This window comes from Nicotiana tabacum, chromosome 8 (assembly GCF_000715075.1).
Source record: "Nicotiana tabacum cultivar K326 chromosome 8, ASM71507v2, whole genome shotgun sequence".
NCBI lineage: Eukaryota > Viridiplantae > Streptophyta > Magnoliopsida > Solanales > Solanaceae > Nicotiana > Nicotiana tabacum.
The window spans coordinates 189,098,878-189,117,075 of NC_134087.1; the positions used below are offsets into that span (position 1 = coordinate 189,098,878).

General features: G+C 38.4%; 1 protein-coding gene across 5 annotated transcripts; it reads right to left on the reverse strand.

Moving 5' to 3' along the window:
* Window positions 1–7,930: 7,930 nt before the first annotated feature.
* LOC107788700 (potassium transporter 5-like) lies at window positions 7,931–17,731 on the reverse strand. Of its 5 annotated transcripts, none has more exons than XM_075219947.1 (9): window positions 17,235–17,717; window positions 15,799–16,021; window positions 10,260–10,508; window positions 9,765–9,803; window positions 9,539–9,667; window positions 9,407–9,460; window positions 9,066–9,118; window positions 8,776–8,890; window positions 7,931–8,543 (listed from the first exon to the last, which is right to left on the reverse strand). In XM_075219947.1, the coding sequence occupies exons 1-9, from the start codon at window positions 17,400–17,402 to the stop codon at window positions 7,954–7,956; spliced, it is 1,620 nt and encodes a 539-aa protein (XP_075076048.1). In that variant the 5' UTR covers window positions 17,403–17,717; the 3' UTR covers window positions 7,931–7,953. The 5 variants fall into 5 exon arrangements, with proteins under 5 accessions (XP_075076048.1, XP_075076047.1, XP_075076050.1 ...); XM_075219948.1 differs by having other exon boundaries at window positions 8,191–8,333; window positions 8,416–8,543; window positions 9,407–9,667; window positions 17,235–17,727; XM_075219946.1 differs by having other exon boundaries at window positions 9,407–9,667; window positions 17,235–17,711.
* Window positions 17,732–18,198: the final 467 nt, after the last annotated feature.

Below are 18,198 nucleotides of genomic sequence, written 5' to 3' on the forward strand. Positions count from 1 at the left end.
GGACGGACGAGATCGAGCTCTCCTCGGAAACAGGGACTGTTTGCAACGAAATTTCTGAAGACATTTCCACACTTCCTTTTGACCTGGTGAAGTAAGTGTGAGTACTGCTTCCGGTCTTATCAACAGGTAGTTGAACACTTCTCTTTGACCTCGTGAAGTATGAGTGCGAGGCCAAACTTTCACCAAACCAACCGTCTTTTCCAAAAACCTGGAGAACTCAACGACACACGAGTGGTTAAATCGAAATAAATAACAGATAAGCAACCTCACGTTGAGCATGATGCACCTATACAGTTAAGTGAATTCTACATGTTTACGACGAAAGCATGCGTCATTCCGGCATTCTTTTTAGGCTTCCCTTTTCTTATCATTTTTTTTTCTCTTTTTTTTTCTTTTATGTTTTTATTTTGCGGAAAAATGCGACCGGATCCGATGAGGATTGCCTAGTATCACGACGCCACGTGAATCAGATCATTACGTAGTTCAAAACACAAATGAAAGAAACACACCTTTTATTGTTGAAACGGTCTATTACAAACTACATTTTGCACAAGAAAGAGCAAACTTTAAAAATAAACCTAGACTCAACCTAGACTAAACAAACTGATGGGAAAAACAGGCAGAAGATGCTAAGATACAGACTTGACTTATGAGTACATTATGGTTTTGAAAATTGGTGTCCGCGGGGCATCGTTCGGCCTTGCCGCGGTCCTAGGTGCGATATCCCTCTCAAGTTTCTCCAGCTCATGCATAGTCTGCTTGACATAACCCATCACTGCCGAGAGGACGGTAACGCTGGTCATGTTCTCACATCGTAGACATCGTCTGGTGATGGCATGGGCAATGGCCTTGATCCTATCTCTGGTTTGCTTCTTCTCTACGAGTAGGCATTTTATCTGATCGCTACATATCTTGAATACCTGAGCATCCTGCATATGCTGATGCTTCAGTTGCCGTACTTCTAACTTTATCTGGGCCAACAAGTCGTACCAGTATCTGCTCTCAATTTGGAAATCCTTGGCCTGATTAGCTGCTTTGATCTCAAGTGTAGCCATCTCTCTCTTCATTTTAGCAACAGTTTTCTCGTGGTCGCCTTCCAATTGATTCAAGTATCGGCGATGCTTATCTGCTCTTGTATCCCCCTGTGCCTTGAGCTCTGCTATGACGTTTTTAGATTTCTCTAAATCCTCTTGCCATTCCCTGACTTTGCCTTTTAGCCTTTTTATCAATTGCTCATCTGATCGACGCCTTGGCTGTTTATCCGCATCCATCCTTATCTGTTTGATCTGGGCTCTGAGCATTTCGTTTTCCTGAATCAACCTGTTCCGTTCTCCCAGGTTGGTAGCAACTTGCACGTTGTGATCATATTTTAGGCTTTCCACTTGTTGCTTTAACCTGCTGATTTCGGCGCAATAGCCTCTTTCTTTTGCTAGCCAATCCCACTGCTTTTGCGACGATTCGGCGAAATTCAGGATGTGGGGTCTCTTAGCCGGCCTTTCATGCTCAAGTTCCCTTCTATACCATGCAAGATAACCCGGCGCCGTCTCACCTTTGGCTCGATCCCGCACGCAAGTATCTGATTTCAAATATTGACACTCACTCCAGATTTGGCGAATCTTCGCTTCTAGAAACTGTCCGTTAGGACTTATCTCAACTGCTTGAGTGCTAAGATCTTCCTCATGAGGTACTGTCTGGCATCTTCCGAGCTGTCTCAAAACTCGGCAGGGCGCGTAAGGTTGAATGCTCTTAAGCCCCATCAGTAAGAAATGAGTTTTAGCTGCCGGCATATATATGACCTCATCAACAGGCAACCATCCCAGCGTCCATTGTATTTGGCTGGCAGTAAGAGCTTGAAAGAACGAGGTCCATGCCAGGACTCCTTTGGGCAAACTGATCTCTTTGGTTCTCGTGTAAAATTCTTCTATGCAAGTCTTTTCCGGGGAACCATGGCTCAAAATCTCGGAACGATGGCAGAGGTGCTCGGTCATCCACATTTGTAGGAGCAAGTTACAACCTTCGAAGAAATTTCCCCCAGCTTTACAAGCTGTGAGAGCTCGGAAGATGTCAGATACCACCATAGGCACGAGAGTACTGTCACTTTGCGTGAGTAGGGTGCTGACGACCCCGGATATCTTCAAATCAATGTTTCCGTCTTTCCTTGGAAATACCAGAAGGCCCAGGAACATCATCATGAAGGCTACCCGTCTGTGTTTGTCCCACTTCTGACGAATACCTTTCCTGCACAGTTTGTTGATTGGATTATTGAATCCCTCTTCATGACCGTACCTATCATATATGAAGCATGGAGTACAAAAACCGGCAGCCAGATCCGGGTTGTGGACCGTTCTAGGTATCTTCAGCGAATCTAGGAACCGATGCACCGTGACAGCTCTTGGGGCAACCAAGTATTTTTGCCTTAAAGGAAGTTCAGCAATTCCGATGTACCCAGCCATTTCTTCCAAAGTCGGGGTGAGTTCAAAATCAGAGAAATGGAAAACATTGTGCGCCGGGTCCCAGTAGGTAACCAAAGCTCTTATGATATCTCCCCGAGGCTGGATTTCCAACAAACCCACGAGACCTTTCAGATATTTCTTGACTTCATTTTGTCCTTCAGCACCTAGATCATTCCACCATAGCCGTAACTTGACAGGGATTTTGGTCATTATTGAAAAATGTTCATTTTGCATTGTGCTCATCCTGCACATTTATTAAGGTGTTCTTTAACAAAACTAACTTGACTCAAAATATTTTACAAGGAGGATCAAGTTTTCGAACACGACCTTTCAGCACTTCGGGGACGAAGATTTTGAGGCTGTGTGGGTCAATTGGATGAAAATCCTAAAAAAATGACCCAAAGGTGGTTATTTATGCAAAGTCAGCCTTCCGGCGTCCCTTTCGGGAACATTCGCCTATTTATGACAAAACAACATCACCTGATTTATTCGTGACAGAATTAAAATTTTGACACATTTTTACTATTATTATTATTACTATTTGTTCGTTTTTTTAGTAAAAGGTGGGGTTGAACCCGATGGGGGTTGCCTACGTATCTCACATCCGGTGAGAATCAAACCGGCGTAGTTCGGTACATCATGAATAGAGAAAATCAATTAAACCCAGAAAGCAAGAATATATTTTTTATTATTTTCTTTTGAAAAGAGATAAAGACTAAAGAAAATATTATTTTTTTAAGGAAGTATTTGGACTATTAGTCTGAATTTATCTGAATTTAGAAAGGAGGTACTACGAAAGAAACAACATTTTTTTTTTGAATTATGAATTTCTCGTTTTTTTTTATCTTTTGCTTTTAAATAAATATCCTTTTTTATTTTGAAAGTGATAAAAAAAGAAATTTTTTTTATATGTTTTTTTTTAAATAAATCAAACTAGAAGAATTTTTTTTTAGGAAAATTCCGGTGAGGTTTTGACACTACTTTGACATTGGTTTTATTTTTCCAAAATAAGTAATTATCTCCCTACACTGCTATTTTCCCTTTTTTTTTTAGAAACCGGTCAGCATGCGGAACCGAAGCAAATAGATGCGCAAAACAAATAGGATGCAGCAGAGTGGTCTTTTCACTTCAGGTTGCCTGTCCTAGACGGACCCAACTCCTGTGTTGAGCCCCCTAAGTCAAATGCAACGTGATGCAAATAAACGTTCCTACTAGGGATCCGGCATGAAGTTTCGTTATACTAGGTTTATACCCTGGGTATTTGTTCTAGACTGTGTACCCGAGCGGACAACTCGAGTCGAGGAGGGGGCTACGTACCGGGGACCCGCGAGATCGTCCGGCTTTGTAACTTGTCCGACCTCTTTCTTATTTCAGGTATTGACACTAACAGAATAGGGAGTCTCGACCAGCGAGCTTCTCCCCGGAGGTAAGAAGAGAAAGGTTTCGGCACAGTTTATATACAGTTCAGATAATATCAAAGCGGTAAAAGACAACATTTAGCACGTTATGAAAAAACATGTAGTAAAGATCAGATAATAAAGCCAAATATAACAATTATTCTAAGCTCGAATTCTTGAACCCTGAACCAGTGGTTCTGGGTCAAGTTTCCCCAGCAGAGTCGCCAGAGCTGTCACACCTCCTTTTTGCACGCCCGCCCCGGAGGGTAAAATGCGTGAGGGAGTTTTTCCAATTTAAGTGACAATATTCGAAATGGGATTATTTATTTAATTCAGAGTCACCACTTGGGAAAGGTTTGGCTTTTGGTGTCCCAAGTCACCGGTTTATCTTGAATCCCAAATCGAGGAAATTTTCGACTTTTCCAAATGAAGTCTGCGAACCAGAAATTCTAAGTAAGGAATTCTGTTGACCCGAGGGAAGGTGTTAGGCACCCTCGAATCCCGTGGTTCTAGCACGGTCGCTTAAATTGTTATAATGGCTAAATATCTGATTTAAATACATGTTGTGACTTATGTGCTTTTATTAAGTTTAAACTGCTTTTATTATCATTTATTTTTATAGAATTGCAACGTCGTGAAAATGTATCTCGAGCCACGTCGCAATCAATGCACCCGTAGTTGTTAACACATTTCGACTCCGTTGAGATTTGGATTCGGGTCACATCAATGTGCACCCGAGTTTAAGAATGTAATTTAATTGAGCCGCGCCTAAAGAGTCTAAACGCGTTATTATTTTTGGGGAAGGCCATGAAATTCACTAAACGGCCTGTCCTGAATTCTAAATATTTATTATGGTTAGTGATTGAGGGCCCCGCAATTTGCATTTTTATTTGGCGAGGCTCGTCTCGATTTTATTTAAGAGGATAAACCTATAGCGACTACATTTCTATTGTGTTCGTCTCTAATAAAATGAAAGAAAGAGGATTACGTGCTAATTACATGCTTGACCAGCTTCAGATCCTTATTTGATTATCTGATTTTATGAGGCATGAATTGTTTTGTGCCTTATTTCATGGATGAACATGTTGTTAAATTGTCAGGGGAAATTAATATACAAGATTAATAGAACTGCTAAAAGTGTATGATAAATGTTCTTCAGACGAGTTCGAAACTCGCCTATTTAAACCAGGTCAGTGGAATTAACTTATCGGAAACTATTACTAATAGAGTTTGAACAGGATCATGTGAACTACCTACAACGATTCAATAAAACTACATCATATCTGGCAAGATTAAGGCATTCTGTTCTATGCATGCAGAATATTAGTTGAAAGATTGCCTAATTATCTGTGTGCCAAAACACTCATACATTCCTTATCAGACAACCCATTAAGCAAACGAAATCACAATTTAGGACGAACTAAGTTGCGATTAAGTACAAGGCTACCTAATGTGTTTCTTTATTGGATTACAAACTAAATGAATTACACAAATCTAATAACATTCGTAAAAACTGTAACTGCAGCAAACGAATGATTAAACTCCTGCATATCTTTGATTTCATGTTTTCATTGTTACATCATATGCAAAGTCTTAGTATGTACCTGGATGTTTGGATACAACAGAAGAAGCAAGGGGTCAGTAGAGCAATAGAAGCAATACCAAACAGCAACAGTAACAGCAGGTACAAATAGGACAGCTCCCAGTGCAAGATACAGTAAGAGCCGATGAAAAAATGGCAGAAAGACAACAGCAAACAATACAGTAGGAACAAAACTCCAAGGCAGACCAAATCCAGGAGAAACAAACAATGTGAATCAACCAATGAACTCAGCTGATACTTGAAAGAAAACAGAGTTGATTGAACAGGCTGAACAAACTGAGAGTCACACAAACAAGGAAGAAACAGTTGCTAATTTTCTGTATATTTTCCTCTCGAATGTGTATCTGTATAAGCCCCTCTATTTTCTCTCACTATCTCTTTTCTCTTCAAAATCCAGTGCCAATTTTCAGTTTTGAAATTTTACTTGAGTTGTCAAGAAGAATTCTCTCCAGTTTTCTGTTTTTCAGAACTCAACTCTCAAATATTCCTTATGAGTTTTCTATCTGTATCTTTTTTATTATCAATGTCCTCTTTTTTTTTGTTTTTTTACTGAAGTTTTTTCTCCCTTTTATACACCTAAAATCAGCCCTTTAACAACCTGTTGGACAATCAGAACACCCCTCCCATGTGCTAACCTCTTTTCAGTTTCCACTCAAACATTTAAGTATAAAAACCTTCCCATCATATTCCTGACAGTACCCTTTAATATTTAAACTAAACAGGCCATGGGCAGCAAGAATATAATCTGATAGCATGTGCTGTCAAACTATTTTAATCAAAAAGGGGTCTTTATGCACATGTTGTGCCCCAATGCCCATGCCCTCCAATTCAGACCTTAACTAACAATCCAACCCTTTTATTTCTGATTCAAATTAACAATTATAAGCAGCTGAACTCAGTTTTTAATAGATTCAGGCCATGCTTAACAGAAGCAGGTCAATTTGTTATTGATCAGACAACTGAAACTAATTGACGACACATGTCGACTCGACTATATTAATCATAACATGTACAATCGTAGCCAAAAATCAGAAATCCAAGAGTATCACACAAGGGGTTCAGATTGCAATGTTAATACAGAAACGACCTTGGGAGCTAATTGAATGACCAATTACGAATTCAATTGAATATACAGTTTACACACACACATTATGAAGAAAGACTTGACCTAATACAAAGGTCCGGACAAGGTGGACAATAGCAGTTCAAAAACACAAACTAAAACAAGGCGTTTGGCCATACGGACAGACCTTTAACAACACACAAACACACGAACTGAAATAAAGAAAAGAGAATTAACTTACCTTAAAGCTTTGAAAGAAAAAATCAGAAAAATCCACTTGTGTTTTGAACAGATCCTCCTCAAGGTTGAACGGACTTTAATCGAAGTGTTTCTCAAATGAGAAACACTTCGATTAAGGTTCATTAGACCCTAATCTCTTGGCTTGAACAGACACGGACCAGGCTTGGGGTTTCTAGGGTTCGTAGATGGTAGATTTGGGACTTGGGTTTCCTTGGTTAGATTCGGACCAAACCAGGCATGGTTTGGTCACGAGGGAGGTCCGGGGACTATCTGGTATGAAACTGGGGTGCATCGGTGTGGATCGAGTTTTGCTCGAATCTTCAAATGAAGATTCGAGAACCTAAGGGATGATTCGAACTAAATGGTCAACAGATCCATGTTCAGGGGGGTGAGGCGGTCCTATGGTGTTAAGGTGGAGGTCACCGGCGTTTATGCCGCCGGGATTAATGGCGAGGAATAAGGGGGCGGCTAGGGTTTCGTGGGGAAAGGGATGAGGACGAAGGCGGGGTCTTGGATAGGGGGGCAGGGTATGGTAGGAGGCTTATATATGGAATGGGTGGGCTGATCTCGGCCGTTGGATGAGGCACGATGAAGGGCTAGGATCCTTCAACTAACTGGAAACGGTGTCGTTTTAGACATAAGGGGGTTGGGTCGGTCCGGGCGGAATGGATCGGGTTTGTTCATGGGTTAATGGGGAAGTGATCTTGGCCGTTGATCAATCTGAGATCAACGGCCTAGATCAGACTAGGTCACTATGACGTCGTTTGGACGCTCTGGGTGTCAGCTGTTGTGGACCGGGTTACACAGGGGTTTTGGGTTTGAGTTTGGGCCTCGAATTAAAATGAAATAGGCCCAAACTGATTTCAGCCCAATTTGCACTCTCTTTTTATTTTATTTTTTATTTTTAAAAACAAAACCTAAGTAAATCAAATTAAAATTACATAAACACTTAATACAATTATTTGCACACATATATTAAAATATTTAAAGCAGGTAAAATCAACAAAACAAAAATCACGGACAAAGATGCCTATTTATGATTTTTCTATTTAATAACCGGATTACGGTTCAAACTACGCATGACACATACATTTTTTGTATTTTGTTTTAATAAAAATAAAAAATGGGCAAAAAATCATAAATAATTAACAAAGTGCCACGTAAAATCCAAAAATTGTACAGCAGGACCATTTGTTATTATTTTTTATTTCTTTTGGAGCGATTGTCGCGTAAGACAAAAATCACGTGCTCACAGTAGTCACTTGAAACCTTGTTCTTAAGCTCGAATTCATATCTATGTTTTTGAACATAGTGCCAATTCCCCATAATGATCACGAGCACAAATGAGAAAGCCAAAGGTAGAAAACCACCTTGCACGAACTTTGTCAGCTGAGTGGATAGATATGTAGATTCTATGGTAACGTACACCACGTAGAATAGGATAATCCGCCATATGCTAATTTTCCATATAAGAAGCATTACTAATGTCATCATATTTGTGGTTGTAAGCTCAGCACTAACCACACAAATTCCATAAGCATTCCCCAAATTTCTTGTGGTTTTGAAGCTGAGAGTAACTACAACACATGCAACCATGAGGAAGTAATTCAACTCGGGGATGTAAACTTGACCCTCGTGCTTTGCAGATGTGTGAATTACCTTCACCCTTGGGAAACAACCTAGACTTTGGGCCTGAGCCACAATAGAAAAAGCTCCAGATATCATTGCTTGACTTGCAATAATGGCCGCAACAACAGCCACTACAAATGTTGGCCAGTAAATTGGATCTGTAAGCAGCACCAACAAAATCAATATTATGCATGGTATTGATAAAGTAAATAATTTTATGATTAGTTTATCTTTCACGACCCAGGCTCAACTGCCACAATATTGTCCGCTTTGGTCCGATCTTTGGTGCCTCGCAGTATTTTCCTATTGGGCTTTAACCCAAAAGGCCTCAATATATATAAGGAATATGAAAAAGTTAACAAATTTGTCACATATACATAGGAGACTTGCCCAGAACAGAGGCATAGAAAGCATTCCCCACATTTTCTGGGAATTTTGTAAGGTAAGCAGCTTGCCCAATATAAGCAGAGAGGATAGATGGAAATACTACGCAACTGAAGCTTATCTGCAACATATATACATGGTGAGTTCACTCAGATTGACCAAAAACTGGAAACAAATATCAAATATAATAAAGGGCAATTTAAAACGAAAAGTGCGCCACATACAAAGGGACAGAGGAAGTACATCTTTGCGATTACTTAGGGCAAAGAAGAAAATAAAAAATGCAGAAGACTTACTTGAACAGACCGCACACTAAAGTGACCCAAATCAACAAACATAGCTTCAGATCCTGTAATAGTTTCATAAAATAGTCTTTCACCAGATAAGAACACAGACAGGAAGTAGGGCAAGAGAGATGAGTAGAGAAACTCCACTGGAGATAATGCAGGAGTAATAAGCTACTGAGATTAACTTTTATAAATGGGCTGTCTAAATAATATACACAATCAGGTCGTTGATCAAGTGATTAAAGGTACTGTTTGTATCAAGTGTAGATTTATGATTTGAAAATATGATAACTTATAACATGCATGGTATAACCGTTTAATTATACGGATACTGTAAATAAAATTCTAACCTGTAATGCAGAGGATAACTCCACCAAGAGAAAGCCATCCTTTTTTACCATTTCCTTTGAAGTAGTCAAAAATGTATATGGGATTAAAGGCACGTAAGACGCTCACATCATGCTTGAACAAGTTGTACATACCGGTACCACTTATTAAACAAAACCAAATGCATATGGCTGGAGCAAATGAGTATCCCACTTTATCCGTACCAAAACGTTGAAAACAGAAGAGGGCTACCAGTATTGCAACGGAAACACCCACAATCGCTTCTGCAAGAACCATTATCCATTTTTTTCCAGTTGTTTGATCATTGAAAAGGAATAAGCGAAAAAGAAGAATTCATTAGCATCCTTTTAATTTCTGTACCTTGGCCTAGAGGCTTGATCCCACTTACGGCAGAGAGAACTGCACATGAAACACACCAGATTAAATAATGATTTATCTTATATAAATTATTATTTGTGTTATTTATTCTGTTGTAGCAGATTGTCTGTCTTGTTTATTTGTTTATTATTGACTATTACTTGTAGTTTTCTTTTGGGTGATTTGATAGTATAAAATTCTCTTATTGTTAGAGTATATGGAACTGAGGGAGTATGACTATATCTTGCATATCTAATTAAAAAAAATTTAGATGTATTTTGATAAGTGATATTATGGCTCAATTTGGGTTACATATTTATACCTCAAGACCAGCCCAACCTTTAGATGCGCTGACTTGGGATGTGCCCAAATTGACTCGCCATTAAAATATACTCAGCAGGTTGGACAGTTTATATCTTTATGAGTTAATTTAGGCAGTCCTAGTCTGATATGATGATCAAGGGATGAGATAGAGAGTATATATTGATATTTAGAGACCCGAGATGGAAGGAGTGATAATTCCGTCGCCAATGACCATCGATGTTCCAAGGATCGCAAGGAAGACAAGAAAAAATCTTGCAAATTTAGTGTTTTCCAACTTATGTCTGATCTTCTGAGCCCTTCTGAATTGATTTGATGGTATGTCCAGACCGTAGCGGGAAAGCTCTCTATCCTCTGGCTCCTGGTTTGGGATGAGACTCACGTTTGCATGTCGACATATTAAGGAATACAACACAAATGCTCCCCCTGTGTGCAAAAGAAGCAAATAATTAAACACGTTGGGTGTTAACAATCAAAGCACTTAATATTTTGTGTGAACTCGGGCATAAATTCCTCAAATTTTTTGAAATAAAATTTACATGTTTGAAACTAGTTGAAAAGTGCTTCTCCAAACTAGGTATCTGTTGCGGAAGCCAAATGTATATAGTGTGAATAAGTCACAACTACTATACCAAAAATTATGACAGCCACCAAATAATAAATAAGACAATAAAGCAACAATAAAGGGAACACCAGAATTTACGAGGTTCGGCTAATTTTGCCTACTCCTCGGACACAACCAATATTTTATTTCACTCCAAAAATACAAGTGAAATAATACTAAAGGGAGAAGATACAAATGTCTTAAACAGATGAGAAGGCAAATGAGAGGTGTTTTTAAATCCTAAACATTAGGCTTTCTTTTATAGGGGAAAAATCCCCCCAAAATTCAAGAGCCCACCGATGTGGGACAAATTTGCCAAACTTCAACAAATCTCCACCTTGGCAAAATTCCACATCTTCAATTTTCTCTCAATAACAAATTTTGATTATGTCTTCATCTTTAATCTTCAGTTTTCAACAATGTTGATCAAATCCAAACAATGTTGAAACTTGACCGCAGTCACCACATTTGTCAGCATATCAGCAGGATTCTCTGTAGTATGAATTTTCTTCACCGTGACTCCACCTTCTTCTATGATTTCTCGTACGAAATGATACCGAACATCAATGTGCTTCGTCCTTGCATGATACACTTGGTTCTTCGCTAATTGAATAGCACTTTGACTATCACAAAAAAATGTGATACCTTTTTGTTCAACACCAAGCTCCTTTAGCAATCCTTAAGGCCAAATTGCCTCTTTCACAGCCTCTGTAATAGCCATGTACTCTGCCTCTGTTGTAGACAAAGCAACTGTTGACTGCAAAGTAGACTTCCAACTAACTGGTGCCTTTGCAAAAGTAAACACATAACCAGTAGTTGATCTTCGTTTGTCCAGATCACCCGCAAAATCTGAGTCACAATATCCAACTACAGACTGATTGTCTTCCTGCTCAAAAACTAACCCGACATCTACAGTATTATGAATATACCGTAGAATCCACTTCACAGCTTGCCAATACTCCTTCCCTGGATTGTGCATATATCTGCTAATAACTCCAATAGCTTGTGAAATGTCAGGCCTTGTGCAAACCATTGCATACATCAAGCTACCAACAACATTTGCGTATGGTACCTTTGACATATACTTTCGTTCAGCTTCATCCATTGGCGACATAGTAGTACTTAGCTTAAAATGGGAAGCAAGTGGAGTACTAATTGGCTTAGTCTTGTCATCTATGCCAAAACGCTGAAGTACTCTCTTCAAATATTCCTTTTGAGATAAACAGAGTTTCTTTGAACGTCTATCTCTAATTATCTCCATGACAAGAATTTTCTTTGTCTCACCCAAATCCTTCATCTCGAACTCCTTCTTCAGTTGAATCTTCAACTTATCAATTTCTTCCGAATTCTTGGAAGCTATCAACATATCATCAACATATAGGAGAAGATATACAAAGGAACCATCTTTAAGCTTGTGCAAATACACACAATGATCGTATTTGCTTCTCTTGTACCCTTGCCGCAACATAAACTCGTCAAATCGCTTGTACCATTGTCTAGAAGATTGTTTCAATCCGTACAACGATTTTTCAAGTTTGCACACCATATTTTCTTTTCCAGCAACTTTGAATCCTTCTGGCTGAGTCATGTAAATTTCCTCCTCCAAGTTTCCATGTAAAAACACAGTTTTTACATCCATCTGAACTAGTTCCAAATCCAATTGTGCTACCAAAGCCAACATAATTCTAATGGAGGAATGTTTTACAACTGGAGAAAACACTTCATTGTAATCAATTCCCTCCTTTTGAGCATATCCTTTGGCCACCAATCTTGCTTTGTAGCGAACATTTACTTGGTTAGGAAATCCTTCTTTCTTTGCAAATACCCATTTGCACCCAATTGCTTTCTTTCCCTTCGGGAGATTGGCCAATCTCCATGTATGATTCTGATGAAGGGACTGTATTTCATCATTCATGGCAATCCTCCACTTATCTTCTTCTGAACTTTGGACAGCATCTTTATAAGTGGTAAGAACATCATCATCTACAATTGAGGTTGCACAAGCAAATGTCTCTATGAGACGAACAGGTTTCGTTATTGTTCTTTTTGGCCTGCTGGTTGCTATTGATTCAAGTTGTTGTTGAGGTTCCTGAGTTGGAATCTCCTCTACTGTCTCTCCTTCCAGGGGGTAATCTTCATTTGTTTCCTCCTCTGCTTCTTGTGTAGGAAAAATAAATTTTCCCTCAAACTCCACCTGCTTAGAAGCACCTTTATTTTGTTTGGTATCTTCTGTTACCTTATTTACCATAGCAGATTCATCAAAGGTAACATCCCTGCTGAATATTACTTTCTTTGTCATAGGACACCATAAGCGATATCCTTTGACTCCAGAAGTAATTCCCATAAAAATAGCCTTCTTTGCCCTTGGATCCAATTTTGACTCCGTCACATGATAATATGCAGTTGAGCCAAACACGTGCAAAGAGTTATAATCTACAACAGGTTTTCCATACCATTTTTCAAATGGTGTCTTGCCATCAATAGCAGCAGATGGTAGACGATTAATGAGGTGGCATGCATATGTAATTGCCTCAGCCCAAAATTCTTTGCCCAAGCCAGCATTGGATAACATACACCGTACCTTCTCCAGCAAGGTCCGGTTCATACGTTCTGCCACTCCATTTTGTTGTGGTGTATGTCTAACAGTGAAGTGTCGGACGATGCCATCATTTTCACAGACCTTATTGAAATGATCATTTTTGTATTCACCTCCATTGTCTGTGCGAATACACTTGATCCTCTTGCCTGTTTGATTCTCCACCATCGTCTTCCATTTGAGAAAAATTCCCAACACTTCATCTTTGCTCTTCATTGTATACACCCATACTCTTCGGGAAAAATCATCAACAAAGGTTACAAAATAGTACTTCCCACCCAATGAAGGTGTTTTGGAAGGACCCCAAACATCTGAGTGTACATAATCCAAAATGCCTTTAGTATTATGGATCGCTGTACCAAATTTAACCTTTGTCTGTTTCCCTTTAACACAATGCTCACAAAACTCCAAGTTGCAAGCCTTTACTCCTTTTAACAATCCTTGATCTGATAGAATTTTCAAGGATTTTCCTCCAGCATGTCCCAAGCGCATGTGCCATAGCTTGGTTGCTTCTGCTTCTTTGTCATCACTGGATGTCACTGTCGCTGTCCCAATAACTGTACTGCCACGATAGCGGTACATATTATTATTCTTCCGATTAGCCTTCATTACCACTAGTGCACCGGAGCATACTCTCATCACTCCATTTTCTGCAATGATTTTGAACCCTTTTGATTCTAGGGCTCCCACAGAGATGAGATTCTTCTTCAAATCCGGTACATATCGAACATCTATCAATGTTCTGATCATTCCATCATGGTTCCTTAATCGTATTGAACCATGCCATATGAGGTAAGAGGGTTGTTATCCGCTGTGTGGACGACTCCATATTCTCCTTCTTGAAATTCCACGAACCAGTCCCTGTTGGGACACATATGATAGCTACAAGCTGAGTCCATCAACCATATGTCTGATGATGTTGATGACTCTGTTGTAACTAATGAGAAGTCTGAATCATCACAATAAGCTACATTTGAATCCATAATACCCTTTCCATTGTTATGTTTGGCCTTATTCTTCAACTTCGGACAGTCTTTCTTCCAGTGCCCTTTTTCTCGACAAAAGGCACATTCATCTTTGCTGGGTCTGGATCTTGACTTGGATCTTCCCTTCTTTGTCCTCGTTTGATTTTGAGGACGACCCCTCACAAACAGTGCTTCTCCTTCTCCGCCCTTCTGTTTTTCTCGCTTTCTTTGTTCATAGCTGTACAAAGCCGAACAAACTTCTCTGAGAGAAATTTCGTCATTTCCATGGAGTAGAGTAGTTTCAAGGTGCTCGTACTCATCAGGAAGTGACGCCAACAACATTAAGGCCAAGTCACCATCATCATAAGTTGTATCCATATTTTGCAAATCTGTGACCAACTTATTGAAACTGGTGATATGTTCATTCATCGTGGTACCAGGAACATAAGTGAAGTGAAACAGTCTCTTCTTCATGTACAATTTATTTTGACTGTTTTTCTTCAAAAATTTATCCTCCAATGCTTTCCATAATTTACTTGCAGAAGTTTCCTTTGTGTATGGATATTTCTGCTCTCTAGCAATGTAGGATCGAATGGTACCGCAAGCAACACGGTGATAATTCTCCAATCTTCTTCTCCAATAACATCTGGTTTCTTTTCTTCAATGGCCAGATCTAGCCCTTGTTGAAAAAGGACATCTAGAACCTCGCCTTGCCACATCCCAAAATGTCCGGACCGTCAAATATTTCGACCGCAAATTTCGCATTTGACACAATTCTTGTCATAAGCGAAGATGCCAATGATGACGTATTATTGACACTTGATGTAGATTCTTCTTGTTTATTGTCTCCCATCTTTGACACAAATATTATTTAATAGCTGACGACACAAATTAAGATTATTTCCTTTCTGGTGTGGAAGATCAGACTAAGCTGCAACCACAGAGCATACTCAGACAGAACCTTGACTCAGTTACCAAGATAAATCTTTTCTGATGTGGAAGATCAGACTATGCTGCAACCACAGAGCATACTTAGACAGTACCTTGGCTCTGATACCAATTGTTGCGGAAGCCAAATGTATATAGTGTGAATAAGTCACAACTACTATACCAAAAATTATGACAGCCACCAAATAATAAATAAGACAATAAAGGGAACACCAGAATTTACGAGGTTCGGCTAATTTTGCCTACTCCTCGGACACAACCAATATTTTATTTCACTCCAAAAATACAAGTGAAATAATACTAAAGAGAGAAGATACAAATGCTTTAAACAGATGAGAAGGCAAATGAGAGGTGTTTTTAAATCCTAAACATTAGGCTTTCTTTTATAGGGGGAAAATCCCCCCAAAATTCAAGAGCCCACCGATGTGGGACAAATTTGCCAAACTTCAACAATAACTACTAATTCAAAATGTTAAAGAGAGTTTGACAATTTTAATCAAAGACAAATTGTTTAACTCTCCATATAATGATAGCGTTACATAAAATGGGATAGAAAAATTAAACTACTATTGAGATAGCAGTGAGGGACATCTTATAACTCACCATTGCCATTGTCGTTTGCCCATAAGACAGTGAAGACATACTTAGTCATAGGTACGAGGAATATGGTATATATGATGAGGGACAACACGCCCAGAATGTCATTCTTATCTCCAATTTTTTCAGTAAATGTACTTTGAATAGTATAGAGAGGGGAAGTCCCTAAGTCTCCGTAGATAACTCCTACGGACTGAAATGCTAAACTCAGTATCGTCTTCCTATCATCCTGCAGCCATGCCACAATATCACATGTATAATCATCAATGACCATCGATTATCTATATACTTAGCTAATGACAAGAGGGGTTGCTCTGATGGTAAACAACCTCCACTTCCAACTAAGAGGTTGTGAGTTCGAGTCTTCCCAAGAGCAAGGTGAGAAGTTCTTGGAGGGAAGGATGCCGAGGGTCTATTTGGAAACAGCCTCTCTACCCCAGGGTAGGGGTAAGGTCTGCGTACACACTACCCTCCCCAGACCCCACTAAGTGGGATTATACTGGGTTGTTGTTGTTGTTGTTGTTGTTGTATTTTACTTAATTTATACATTTGACACTATAGATTATCTTTATAATATCAGTACAAATTTACAAAGTTATTACTTACCATATTTTTCAGACTACTGAACAAGAACAACAACAAACAAAGTGTATTCCCATAAATGGGGTCTTGAGACCCCTACCTTATAGAAATAGAGAGGTTGTTTCCGATGGACCCTCGGCTCATTTTTTCAGACTACTAATTCATAGTATTTAATATAGACAGTTACTTATAATCACATTTCTAATGACCTAATTGTATTAATCTTGAATTGACCTAGTCAGTACTATATAAAACTTGAGTATATGCCTTGGTAGTTTAATTTTTGTGCGTGAGTTTCTAATTTTTTTAGAGGTTAAGATGTATGATTCTCTATAATATCCCTGAATTAATAATACAGAAGATAAAGTAAATGACATGTTATAAAGAGTTAAGATGCACTAATCAGAGACAAAACTATATTAAAATGAAGGGGTTCAAGTGAATGCTCTTCATCACAAAATTTTAATGTCTAAATAGTGTAAACAATTTTTTAATATATAAATAAAAATTTTAAATCCCCTTAATAAAAAGAAAACTTATAACACTATAAGATAACATGAATTAGCGACGGACACATTCTATCGCTAAACATTAAAAATCCATTGCTAATCTGTCGTCTCTAATCTTATTTAGTGACGGATCAGTGATGCAAAAATCCTGTTAACTAAGGTTATTTAACAATAGTTACCAATGAATTTTTTAGCTGATTTTTTTCTTTGTAGTGCACTGAAGTGGCAAAGGTGACTCAAAAACTGCTTTAGGTCACAAGTTTGAATTTCTTTTGTGAAATTCTTGTATTTTCTTGAATTCCCTTATTAAAATTCCAAGTTCTGTCACTGCCACCAATTACAAATCCATACCTTAGAGGCATGTCCAGCCAGAGAATTTGAGACTTTTCCAGCTTCCAAGTTGAGGGAGTCCACACGGTATAACTTCGCCCATGAGACTTTGTGGCCTTTTAGCTGCCCGATGTTGCTCTTGTTTTCTGCAACCTCTTCTGTATGAAGATCTCTATCTGAGCTCGCCATTTCGATTCACAAAAGGGCTTCTTTTCTCTTTGTTTTTGCTTTGCCAGTCACCAGTTTTGCTCTTTATAAGCCTTCACAAAACTCAGACTCCAGAATTCCCTTCATCCCTAATACTTTGTACTTGCAGAAATTATAATCTAATCTCTAATCTATGTAATCTGAATCTAATATATATGTAAATCAAAGGTCAGGATTTAATTAGTTTTCCCTCTTTTAATTAACTTGGAATATGTAAAGACATGGAAAAGGAAAAGACTAAAATGTGCAGATCATTGAACTTACTTAGATAAAATAGTACTTAAATACTTTTCCCTCATTACTTTGCTTTTTCTCCTAATTTGATGTCTAGAAAATCTGCACAAATTAAATACATCCTATTTATGGCATTCCTCATTAGGAGTATCATTATTTCTTTTCCTGAATTCTCTCCCCTTTACTCCTTTGTCTACGTTTTCTTCAACTACATTTATCTATTTTCTCATTTTGTTGCTTTTTTTCCCCTTATTTGATTTCTACAAAATCTGCAACAAAATTAATTATATCCTATTTATGTCATTCAGCATTATTATCATTTATTTCTTTTCTTGAATCTCTTTCCTTTCCTGTCTACCATTTTCTTCCACTACACTTATGTATTTTCTCAATTTTTGCTTTTTTTTTTTACTTATTTGATTTGATGTCTAGAATACATCCTGTTTATTGTTTTCTTCTACTACTTTGGACATGAACATGTGCAGCCTAATTAATTTGATATATTAACTTTATATGATGCTGAAAAGATGATTCGTGTGAATTC